The following is a 13,104-nucleotide window of genomic DNA, read 5'->3' as shown; positions in this document are numbered from 1 at the left end:
TTAGCTGAGGAGCCACATACTGGTCAATCTGGTCTCAAATAGATCACACCAGTAAATACTGTCATAATAACCTATAATTAATGACAAAATCAAACTTTTCTCTGCATGGTTTACAGTAAAAAAAAAAAAAAAAAAAAAAGTAAAATTATATTAAAATGTTTACATTTACAAAGTATCATTTCACAAAAAAATGTGAACAGCCTGAAATTTAACCTGGATATTTAGTCTGTTCTTAAATTTAACCTGAATATTTTCTGTTCTTAAATTAACCTGAATATTAGTCTGTTCTTAAATTTAACCTTAATATTTAATCTGTTCTGAAATGTTCTGTGCTTGTAGATCCTCTGATTTGTATGTTATCATGAACATGTGGAAATGATAAACGGAGACAGAATATTATTAAAATTGCACTTATTTTTCTTAAGAAATTTCAGGCTCATGTGAATGTACACACATTTTCATGTTTTTTTTTAACGTAAAACAATTTGGAGAAAAATGTGGAGTTGTCACTCTTTCTGGGTCATTGTCAGTATTTTACTGGCCCCGCCCCCTTTAGATTAAATGCTGCTAAAATAATTTTAAGACCATTGATTTTTAATTTCTTCAGTGTAATTTCTGCATTTAACAAATTCATCCTACAGGCCAGATTGGACCCTTTGGCAGGCTGGTTTGGCCCATGGGCCATAAGTTTGCCCCTGCTTTAGCTGCTGTTAGCATTAGCATTAGTGTAGTTCTATTGGCTCAGTGGTGAATGTGAACTACACCAGTTAACAGGAGTGATGACAGGTGACCAGGGTTCACTGGTACTAATTATGTAGTTATGGGTCAGTATGAGTGCTGTTGGTACCGGTGGTTCTGTTGGTACCATTGGTACTGTTGGTACCTTAGTATGGTACTGTTGGTACCATTAGTACTGCTGATACTGTTGGTACCATGAGTACAGTTAGTACTATTGGTATCATCAGTCCTGTTGGTACCATTGGTACTAACAGTACCATTGGTGCCAACGGTACTGTAATGGAGTTTAATTCTAAATGTGCAAACACACACCTTTTATTTATTCATCCATATATGTTTAAACCTGTTCAAATGTGATTTTATAGTTTTATCCCATTTTCTTGGAGTGAATGTACCGAACCCTGACCCTAACCCAGGCTGCACATTTGTACTATGTTATGTTTGGGTCTGTTTCCAATGCTGTGGGACAAATGTTTTTTTTCCAAAGTTTTGTGACAATAATAATACTAATACTAAATCTGGTGATAGTGTATACCTTTCATTCCATTCAAACACAGTAATAAGACTCGTGCAGAAGCTCCTTGACTCTGTTCACTTCCACATTTATTGATGAATTCCTTATTGATCTGCGTATCTGCACGGACGTGGAGATGCTTCATGGACTTTAGAACATTCTGATCCCAAACACACATGGAACACTGGTCTGCGTTGTTAAAACTCAATGAATTTATTGGGTTTTCTGGTACAAGGTCCTGTCAGACCCATGTTCAGGACCCTTTCAGACCTCATTGGCTGTCGGACCCTGTGTGGACCTGGATCTGCGGAGACGCCGTCAACAAGGAACAAACTGATGAAAGAACCGATCACAGCAGAGTCTCCAAATGTTCAAGCGTCTCTCCCCGGCTTCGGCCTTTTTTAGGACTTGAACCTACTCTAAAGTGGTGACCTCCGTCATTGCTGGACCGGGACCGGGACCGGGACCTCCTCAAGACCTCTACATGTGAACTTGGACCAAACCAGGTTGGATGTTGATGCACAAACCCTGACCTTTCCCAGGGCGGGGTCACCACGCAGGATTAATTAGATGTGGTTTTTCCTCCTGACCAGATGTTCTGGATTTCCCAGAATGCTTTGGGTGTTTCCTCTATTGTCTTTACTCTGACACTGAAGAAAACTGACAAACAGACAGGTTTCTGATCTTTTCAGTTGGACCAATCGGGTGTAGAGTTTACTTCTACAGCAAAGATCCACACCTCGGTCTTCTCCACAGCAACAGCAGCAGAGGCTCATGGGTACTGGTGGACCTCTGCTGCAGGTTTACAGCATCACCTCAACAGGTTCAAACCACGTCAGGTCCACAGAGGCTCCAAAAGCTCACTGTCCCTCAGGTCCTGCAGGTCCTGGACCTCCAGGGGTGGATCCAGCAGGTCCTGGATCTCCAGGGGTGGATCCAGCAGGTCCTGGAGGGTTGGTCCAGGATCCTGGAGCATCTCCTTCAGGTTGAGACTGCAGATCTGAAAAGCTGTAAAGGTTTGAACAGCGTCAATGGAGGTTTACCAAAGGTCAGAGGTCATAAAGAACAAGTATTAGAACTGATTAAAAGGACTACAACCAGGAGGAGGAGGAGAAACATCAACCACCAATCAGAACCATCCTCCTCCTCATCTGAACCTTCTACTTATTCATAAATGTTAGTATTTGGACCAAAACTTTCTACAGATAATCTAGAACAGGGCTCTCAAACTCATTTTCTTTCAGGTTCCATATTCAGCCCAATTTGATCTCCAGTGGGCCGGACCAGTAAAATAATAACATAATAACCTATAAATAATGACAACTACAAATTCATGTTTGTGTTTTAGTGCACCCCCCCCCCCATTAAATTATGAAAATACTCACTTTTATAAATTATCCGAACAAAAAAAGATGTGAGTAACCTGAAAAAACTGAAATGTCTTAAGACAGATAAGTGCAGTTTTAACAATATTCTGCCTCAACTTCTCATTTCCACATGTGCATTATGGATCAGATCTACAAAGATACTAAACACTGAGGAACAGGCAGAAAAGAGTTCAAATTGGGCTGAATTTTCGTTAGACATTTCAGGTTCATATTTGTTCAGGTTATTCACATTTTATGTTACAGGATAGTTTGAAAATGTAAATATTTTCATAATTTAAGGTTATTTTTTGCACTAAAACAAAGACAAAAATGTGAAGTTGTCATTATTTACAGACATAATGTAATATTTTTTTCACATCAAACCGAGAAGAAATCTGGAGTCATTCTTTTTGTCAGTTCTTCTGCTGTTATTATTTGACTGTAGATCATATTGGTCTGTATGTGGAACCTGAACTAAAATGAGTTTCACAGCCTTGACTGTGGAATTCTCGCACTTTGTAAATTCATCACAGGGGCCAGATTGGAACCTTTGGCGGGACGCATGTTTGGACCCCTGATCAAGAAATACTGGACCATCGGAGGTTCTGCTGATTCTAGGACCATCGGAGGTTCTGCTGATTCTAGGACCATCAGAAGTTCTGACGATTCTAGGACTATTGGACCATTAGAGGTTCTGCTGATTCTAGGACTATCGGACCATCAGAGGTTCTGCTGATTCTAGGACCATCGGAGGTTCTGCTGATTAGGACCATCAGAAGTTCTGCTGATTCTAGGACTATCGGACCATCAGAGGTTCTGCTGATTCTAGGACCGTAAGAGGTTCTGCTGATTCTAGGACTATCGGACCATCAGAGGTTCTGCCGATTCTAGGACTATCAGAAAATCAGAAGTTCTGCCGATACTAGGACTATCGGGCCATCAGTGATTCTGCCGATTCTAGGACTATCGGACCATCAGCGGTTCTGCTGATTCTAGGACTATCGGACCGTCAGAGGTTCTGCTGCTTCTAGGACTATCGGCGGATCAGAGGTTCTGCTGATTCTAGAACTCTTGGACCATCAGAGGTTCTGCTGATTCTAGAACTCTTGGACCACCGGTGGTTCTGCTGGATCTAGAACTCTTGGACCAACAGTGGTTCTGCTGAATCTAGAACTCTTGGACCACCAGTGGCTCTGCTGAATCTAGAACTCTTGGACCACCAGCAGTTCTACTGAATCTAAAACTCTTGGACCACTGGTGGTCATGCTGAATCTAGAACTCTTGGACCACCGGTGGTCGTGCTGGACTCACGACGGTTCTGCAGGCTGGAAGCGGTTCTCTCCGTCCAGAATTCCGTGGTACATTCCAATCTCCTGCTCTAGCCGTTGCTTGTTGCTCAGCAGGGTGTCATAGTCACGTCGCTGCTGCTCAATCTCTCCACGGATGTCTCCAAGCTCCGCCTCCAGCTTAGCGACCACAGAGCCCAGGTTCTGTAGCTCCATGTCATGCCAGTGCCGGGCGTCGCTCTGGGAGTTCTCCAGACCACGCTTCTACAGCAGCACCGCACCAACCAAGAAGATGAGTTAGCAACAAGTTAGCTTAGCACAAAATGGAACACTAACGCACTGGGACTGATCATGGACTGAGGGTGGGTCGATGCAGCTCACCAGCGCCCTCATGGACTCGATCTCCGCCTGCAGACTCTGGATCTTAGCGCCGGCGTCGCTGCACTCGGCCTTCAGCGCCTCCACCTGCTCCTCCTCTGGACTCAGCCTGCTGCTCACACACTGCGCCTCCTGCACAAAACAAACACCAAACACACACCCATGACCTCAGACGTTCCAGATCTTCTGTGATCGACACAGTTTGATGTGGTTCCTTTGGTTCTTTAACCAGTTCCGTTCAGTTCACTTCCATTTGTTATTCGTGTCTGTTGACCATGTTCAGGAGGAGTTCCTACAAATATTCATCAGTAAATACGCATCATGAATATTTTGCCAAAGCAGAGACACGTTGATTTCATCCCACCTGGATGTGAAACCTTCGTGGAACCCGTCCTCACCTTACAGTCCAGGTAGCTGTCGGTCTCAGCCCGGTTCCTCTCCGTCACCTTCTCCCAGTGGTTCCGGATGTAGGCCAGGATCTGGTCCAGACTGGTTTCGATGGGAGCGTCGGGTTCGTCCACCTCTCGTCCCGACATCTGGCTGTAGAGGACACGTACGTCCTGCACAGGTGAGTAGAGCCTGTCAGCTACAGCACTACAGCTCCCATCAGCCATTGCATCATACCCTATGTACCACTACAGCTCCCATCAGCCATTGCATCATACCCTATGTACCACTACAGCTCCCATCAGCCATTGCAGCATACCCTATGTACCACTACAGCTCCCATCAGCCATTGCAGCATACCCTATGTACCACTACAGCTCCCATCAGCCATTGCAGTATACTCTATGTACTACTACAGCTCCCATCAGCCATTGCAGCATACCCTATGTAAGATGCACAAACCTGCTCATGGTTTTGCTCCAGGCTGCGTAGCTCCACCCTCATGTTCTCCATCTGCTCTTCAAGCTCCGCCTTCGTCAGGTTGGCGTCGTCAATGACTTTGTACAGTGAGCTGATCTCCTCCTCCACCGCCTTCCTGAACGGCTGCTCGTTCTCATACCTGTAGGGGGTGTCGTTTTGAAAATGCACAACTTTAACCTGAACCAGATTGACTTTGAACAAGAGACAAACAACAAGGAAGTGGACGCGACGTCGGACCTAAGAGACCAAAACCACTGAGGCATGAACACATGAAGTATCTGAACAATGACAGAAAACAGATGAGTACGTGTGTGTTTTTTATCAGAGAAGCACTGATGTAGCAGAACAGACACACCCACTGAGCTCCACCTACTGTGATCCTTCAGATGCAAATACATGACAGTGGTGGAAACTCGACAATGAGGACTGGGTGACCTCTGACCTGTCCTTGAAGTCCTCAGCGTTGGCCTGAACGTTCTCCGTCTGCAGCATAAGCCGGGCGTTGTCCAGGATGGCTTCACTGACCTGCAGGAAAACACAGTGCTGTGAGCAGCTGCATCCAGCAGGGGGCAGCACAGACCTGCCAACCCTCCAGCTCCCACTTTAACACCAGGGTTCAACAGGTTCAACATCAGTCCAACTCATGGTGACTGATGGTTACTATGGCGACACAGGTCCCTGATCAGCCTGTCAATCACCAGCTCTGGTACCGTCATGTGACACTAAACAATGACATAAAAGGATTGGATTGGTTTATTAATGATCAGGGTCAGAGTTCATCAACATTAAGGTTTTTCGTCTGGACCGGACTTGTCTTTAATCTGTTTCACCTGATGCTACAACCATTCAACGCCATCAACGTCTGATTTACTGGTTCTGTCGGTTCAGTTCATCAGAGGTTAAAGGTCACCTGACATAAAAACTACAGTTCAGACCATGCCAGTCTAATTGATTATTTCAGACATTTCAACGAGGCTCCTTTTGCAGTATGCTCCATCCCCTCCCCCTCACCTGTCTGTATGCTCCATCCCCTCCCCCTCACCTGTCTGTATGCTCCATCCCCTCCCCCTCACCTGTCTGTATGCTCCATCCCCTCCCCTCACCTGTCTGTATGCTCCGTCCTTCCCTCTGGCCTGTCTGTAGGCTCTGTCCCTGCTCCTCACCTGTCTGTATGCTCCGCCCCTCCTTCTGGCCTGTCTGTAGGCTCCACCCCTCCTCTGGCCTGTCTGTACGCTCCGCCCTGTCCCCCTCACCTGTCTGTAGACGTCCTCCCAGTCCCTCCGGAGCGTCCCCAGGCGCCGGCGCTGGACGCTTTGCGGTCGAGGCGAGGCGGATCTGCTCCTCAAGCTGCTGGTTCAGCTGCTCCAGAGCGCGGACTTTGTCCTGTACTCCATCAGCTGTTAAGACCGCCCGCTCCGCCACCACCGCCGCCCTGACTGCCGTCCGTTCACCAGCCCGTGGCACAACGGGTGCAGAAACGCTCCTCATGCCCTGCAGGAAGACACTGCTGATTCCCAGAGCGCGACGCGCACCCTTGTACCCAGACCGGAGGCCCCGCCCATGAGAGGGGCGGACCCCACGTAGACGCCGCGTGGCGCCCCAGTGACAGACGAGGTGACACGGCCACAGGAGGATGAGGCCGAGCGCTCACAGGACGGTTGTCCCAAGAACGAAGAGCGGCGTCGAGGCAGAGGCATGATGTGACAAACCGCAGAGAGCGCCGCACACCCGGATTTATGGGATGGCGTCGTTCTGGAACAGCGGCGCTTTGTCTCATGCTGTTGGTGTTCGGCAGCGACCGGGCCTTTGTTTCTCATGGAAACACAGAGGGCGTGTTGAGCTGAGTCAGCAGGAGGAACATCATGAACACACGCCCCCTCAGGTCAGGTGACCCTCACCCCAACAGAAGCTTCTGTTGAGGCATGTCGCCAAACGCCTTCACGCCATTAACACAGGTTATATGGCAATAAAACACAGAGAGATGAAGACAGGTTAGAGGAGGAGGTGGAGGAGAGAAGGAGGAGAGAAGAAGAAGGAGGAGGAGGAGATGAAGGAGAAGGAGGTGGGGAGAACAAGGAGGAGGACATGGAGGAGGAGGTGGAGGAGAAGAAGGAGGAGGAGAGGGAGGAGGTGGAGGAGAAGAAGAGGAGAGGAATGGAGGAGGAGGAAAAGGGAGGAGAAGAAGGAGGAGGGGTGGAGGAAGAGAAGAAGGAGGAGGAGATTGAGGGAGGAGGAGAAGGAGGTGGAGGAGAAGAAGGAGGAGGAGAGGAGGAGGAGGTGGTGGTGATGAGAAGGAGGAGGAGGAAAGGGAAGGAGAGGGAGGAGAAGAAGAAGGTGGAGAAAGAGGAGAAAAAAAAAAGAAGCAGCTGAGGTCAACATCTAATTCAGATCCAGTTTGGACTCAAACCTGAACCAGTGAATCTGAGGCTGGATTCACCTGGACTTATCTGATCCAGATCAAACAGATCTGGTCTGGGTCCAGGTCTTCTAGGTGGTCTGGGTCCAGGTCTTCTAGGTGGTCTGGGTCCAGGTCTTCTAGGCGGTCCGGGTCCATGTCTTCTAGACGGTCCGGGTCCACTTGTTTGGTTAAATCAGAGGTCACATGTTTGTATTCACACCTAAAAAAAAGTCTGGACTTCCCAGGTAAATGAACTCCAGTCCGTTTTAAATGAACCAAGGAAGTAGGTGTGAATCCAACCTCAAGGACAGATCCACTGACACAAACCAGAAACTGATGTTTACGGCAGAACCATCTGAACTGACAGAACCATCTGAATCAGCAGAACCATCTGATCTACAACAGAACCATCTCCTGTGGTGGTAAGCTGAAGTTCTTCCTCTTCAGTTCTTAGTAGAAGCTGGTGGAGTTTTCTGCTGCTTCAGTTCAACATGAGCTCTGTTCTAAGGTGACTACCTTTACTATTTTAAGGGTCAGGTTTAGGTTTAGGCTTAGGATGAAGTGATGATGATGATGATGATGATGATGATGACGATGGTGATGATGATGTGTCTTCATGGAAACTCATTATTTACTGTCAGATGAAAACTATCTTTTCGATCTCAACAGGAAGTGGTTTTAAAACTGAGACTTTCCCTTGGACACTTTGAACCCACAACTCTACAAACGGTGTTGTACTGCAGTATAAATCTGAAGTACTTATACTGCAGTATAAATCTGAAGTACTTGTACTGCAGTATAAATCTGAAGTACTTGTACTGCAGTATAAATCTGAAGTACTTGTACTGCAGTATAAATCTGAAGTACTTATACTGCAGTATAAATCTGAAGTACTTGTACTGCAGTATGAATCTGAAGTACTATACTGCAGTTAAATCTGAAGTACTTATACTGCAGTATAAATCTGAAGTACTTGTACTGCGTATGAATCTGAAGTATGTGTTCTGCGTCTGAGTTTATACGTACCTCAAACTACAGTTAGTGACAAGTAGAACCTACTAAAACGAGTTGAATGGGTTTCAAATGGAGCTGATACTAGTAATAGATTATATACTACTATACTAATACTAGTGTACCAGTAAAAGGACCAGTTAGTAGTAGATTATATACTACTAATACTAATATTGTTTTTGACTTATTTACACAAACACATATTATCATGAGTTTCTCAAGGAGCTTATTTTACATTTACAAACAAAAAATAATTTACAAATACACAAATGAACCATTCACTTAAAACCTGCTCATCTGGTTCTAGAAACCAGACCAGCTGAACCAAGAACAACCATGACCTGGACAAAAGAGAACCTACACAGACAAGTACGACAACCAAGAAGAACTACCAAGACTACCAAGTACTTGTACCCATGTGGTAGTACTTGTAATTTTGTGGTAGTACTTGTACCTGTGTGGCAGTACTTGTATCTGTGTGGTAGTACTTGTACTTTTGTGGTAGTACTTTTACCTTTGTGGTAAGTACTTGTCCCTGTGTGGTAGTACTTGCACTTGTACTGTGTAAAAGTACTGTCCTTTGTAGTAGTACTTGTGTGGCGGTATTTGTACATTTTTGGTAGCACTTGTACTTGTGTGGTAGTACTGTACCTGTGTGATAGTACTTGCACTTGTACCTGTGTAAAAGTACTTGTACCTGTGTGGTAGTACTTGTATCTGTGTGATAGTACTTGCACTTGTACCTGTGTAAAAGTACTTGTACCTGTGTGGTAGTACTTGTACCTGTGTGATAGTACTTGCACTTGTACCTGTGTAAAAGTATTGTACCTGTGTGGCAGATACTTGTATCTGTGTGGTAGTACTTGTACTTTTGTGGTAGTACTTTTACTTTGTGGTCGTACTTGTACCTGTGTGGTAGTACTTGCACTTGTACCTGTGTAAAAGTACTTGTACCTTTGTTGTAGTACATGTACTTGTGTGGCAGTATTTGTACATTTTGGTAGCACTTGTACTTGTGTGGTAGTACTTGTACCTGTGTGATAGTACTTGCACTTGTACCTGTGTGGTAGTACTTGTACCTGTGTGATAGTACTTGCACTTGTACCTGTGTGGTAGTACTTGTACCTGTGCGGTAGTACTTGTTCGTTCTTCTTGGGTCTCATGTTTTTCTGTTAAACCACGAGGCGTTGTCGTCTGTTTCCTCTTTTTCTGTTTTTGTCGTTGACGTCATGAAACCACTTGTTTACTTCGTCAGTTTCCTCTTTTCAGGCAGACTGAACCAGACTGAACCAACACCTGTTTGTACCATGAGCGTCCTGATCAGAGAAGCACAATAAAACCACTGACGCTGTTTATTCACAGTTTAATGTCAGGTACAGGCACAACAACAAAAAACAATAAACAACTGAAAAAAACAAACAACTGAACAAAAAACAACTGAACAACAATAAACAACTGAACAACAATAAACAACTGAACAATAAACAACAGAACAACAATAAACAACTGAGCAATAAACAACTGAACAACAATAAACAACTGAACAATAAACAACAGAACAACAATAAACAACTGAGCAATAAACAACAGAACAACAATAAACAACTGAGCAATAAACAACTGAAGAATAAACAACAGAACAACAATAAACAACTGAAGAATAAACAACAGAACAACAATAAACAACTTGAACAATAAACAACTGAACAACAATAAACAACTGAAGAATAACAGAACAACAATAAGCAACTTGAACAATAAACAACTGAACAACAAACAACAGAATAACAAAAAGTAAACAACAAATATAAACAGAACAAACAAGTCATCCCAGATCAGCAGCAGGAAGAGCTTCACATTTTACAGGCAGGAAAGAACATTCCACCTTAAATGAACTGGAAAAACTAAAAGGGAAAGCAGCACAAGCATCATTTTAAGGTAGAATGGACTGATTTCATTTTGTTTTAAGGTGGTATGAGCTGGTTTGGTGTTTTCTCGTCAGTTTCAGAGCTGTTATCTGCAAAGTTGTGGCTGTGAACATGTTCACTGACTCGACTGATGGAGTGACGTCCTCCTGGACACAGTTCAGGTGAAGGCAGAGTTTAGGTCCACATGGCGGCGTGTGATTGTGGCAGGACGCTGCGTCCTATAATGACAGCGCTTGTGAGGTGTCGCAGTCGGACATTACTGAGGTTCTGGCGGAGCTCAGCGGACTCCTGCTGGACTTCCCTGACGGGCTCTTGGCGGCCAGCGGTCTGCGGTGGAAAGCAACGCAGCAGCTGCATGACATCACGGGGAAGCGAACACCACGAAGGCGTAGAGGAAGGGTTGATACAGGCGTGAGTGTAGGCAGACTCTTCAGCACCTGCCCCGTTATATCGAAGCGCCGCAGCTGCTCGCAGTCGGTCAGCGTCATGTTGGACGCCTGTGCCGCCTCCACCACCAGGACGGCGTTGTAGGGCAGCTGCGATATACGAACACCGCCACCACCGCCAGGATGACACCAGGCCTTGGCTTCTGGAAGTTGCGCGTTTTGAGCAGCGTGGCCACGATGACTGTAGCAGAACGCCATGATGATGAAGGGCAGGCAGAAGCCCATGGTCACCTGCAGTGACAGCGTGGCGATCTTGGTCAGGTTTCCACGTGAGCTGGGAACCCATGCGGCAGTACAGAACTCCTCCGTTGGCGTCGTGGTGGCGAAGATGAGCTCGGGTAACGCCAGCAGCAGCGCCACCGCCCCACCGCCAGGCAGACCAGCCGGCTGCAGCGCCGCCGCTCCGCCCGTGTGTTCTGAGCCTTGGTGGTCTGCACGATGACCACGTAGCGGTCCACGCTGATACAGGTGAGCAGGAGCATGCTGCTGAACAGGTTCACCTTGTAGAGGGCGGAGTTCAGCTTGCAGAGGGTGGAGCCGAAGTTCCAGCCGTGCAGCGCCTCAGCGGCCCACAGCGGCAGCGTCACCAGGAACAGGAGGTCAGCCACGGCCAGGTTCAGCAGGTACACGTCCGTCATGGTCTTCAACCGCCGTTGGAAGTGCAGGTAGATCCAGACCACCGCCAGGTTGCCGACTCCGCCACCAGCGTGATTGCCCAGAACAGGGCGGCTCGTAGAAGTGCCTGAACTCCCGCACTGATGCGCGGTTGCACCTCAGACTTCATAGTCAGAGTAGTCTGTGTCCGCAGTAGCGTGGCACTGCTGGAGGTCAAGGCCTGACAGGAAGTGACCAGAAATCAAAATCAGACATTGACAACTGATAATCAATATTGACCTATGTGGGTGGAGTTTATACCTCTACAGAAAATGGAGTTATGATGTCAGCTGATGAAGTCATCCTATCTGGTTTTAGTTTGACAATGATGTCATTCAGTCTGGAGAAAAAAAAGAGAACAGACTGTGTCACATGATCAGTGAATGTATAAACATCTGTGGACTCTCCTGGACCGTACTAGACTGTACTGGACTGTGCTGGACTGTACTGGACTCTCCTGAATTGGACTGGACCGTACTGGACCATACTGGACTATACTGGATTCTCCTGGACTGTACTGGACTGTACTGAACCCTGGACTGTACTGGACCGTACTGGACTCTGCTGGATGTACTGGACTCTGCTGGACTGTAGTGGACGGACTGTAGTGGACTGTAGTGAACTGTAGTGGACTGGACTGTAGTAGACTATACTGGACTGGACTGGACTGTAGTGAACCCCCTGAGGCTCAAATATCTGAACTGACAAAAGCTCCTAAAACAGATCAATGTCAGAAAAGAAGTTGAAAAACACCTAAAAACAAACAGTTTAATCGTTGGTTTCATCCTTGAACAAACTGTGTCTGGACCTGAGGAGACCAGGTTCTACTACAGACGTTATCTCCTCTGTTCTACCTACAGACGTTCTCCTCTGTTCAGTACATGTACATATCTAGTACCGTTTCCTCAGAGAAACGTTCTAAATATTGTTCCAAACTTTGTAAACATGCAAATGTTTAGTTGAATAAATGTCTCTTCTTCATTGGACACATGAACGGAGGTGGACTTATCCGCGCTGTCTCCGCTCCTCTGTGTCGCCGTCTCACTCTCTGTCTCCTCTGTGTCTCGTCTCACTCTGAGCTTTTCGTCTTCATTTCAGCCGTTAAACCACAGTGACGTTGACACAGTCAAAGCAGAAGTGACTGAGTCTGATTGGAAATGAACCAATCAGGAACTAACGCCACGGTGTCCTCGTCCAACCACGACCCGGGGCTCAGTGACCTCTGATCTCTGCACGGGCTGACCCCGCTTCTATGGCTGCGGACGCCATGACCTCTGACCTCTGCACATTTAGATCGGATGAGGATAATGGAAGCGACTGTAGAGAACCAGAGCAGCTCTGGGGACAGACTGTCCCTGAACCAAGTCGTCCCTGTCCTGAGGGACATTTCTGAGGGACCTTCAGCGTCTGCACCGCCATCTTGTCCTCCAGGTGGTTTTTCCTGAACACAGGACCTGGGTGTTCTTTACCACTGCCCTAGTGTGGACAGGTCACTCTGTACTTATACGTGTGTGCAG

General features: G+C 46.5%; 2 protein-coding genes and 1 pseudogene across 2 annotated transcripts in view; all 3 read right to left on the bottom strand.

Annotated features, from left to right (window-relative positions):
• Nucleotides 1-13,104, bottom strand: part of LOC115437227 (inositol monophosphatase 1-like) — a 194,014-nt gene that overhangs the window by 39,489 nt on the left and 141,421 nt on the right. The gene's annotated exons all lie outside the window — the stretch shown is intronic.
• LOC115437207 (phakinin-like) lies at nucleotides 1,453-6,915 on the bottom strand. Its single transcript, XM_030160415.1, is given in 10 exon segments — nucleotides 1,453-2,260; nucleotides 3,931-4,169; nucleotides 4,287-4,415; nucleotides 4,682-4,843; nucleotides 5,133-5,289; nucleotides 5,593-5,675; nucleotides 6,404-6,438; nucleotides 6,441-6,476; nucleotides 6,479-6,679; nucleotides 6,682-6,915. Coding segments are annotated over 10 exon segments (1,356 nt in total). The 5' UTR covers nucleotides 6,848-6,915; the 3' UTR covers nucleotides 1,453-2,112.
• On the bottom strand, nucleotides 10,256-13,006 carry LOC115437439 (C-C chemokine receptor type 9-like; annotated as a pseudogene).

The sequence above is a fragment of the Sphaeramia orbicularis genome, chromosome 17, assembly GCF_902148855.1.
Source record: "Sphaeramia orbicularis chromosome 17, fSphaOr1.1, whole genome shotgun sequence".
Lineage (NCBI taxonomy): Eukaryota > Metazoa > Chordata > Actinopteri > Kurtiformes > Apogonidae > Sphaeramia > Sphaeramia orbicularis.
Note: the sequence above shows the minus strand (reverse complement) of the source record. Positions and strands in the feature narration are given on the sequence as shown.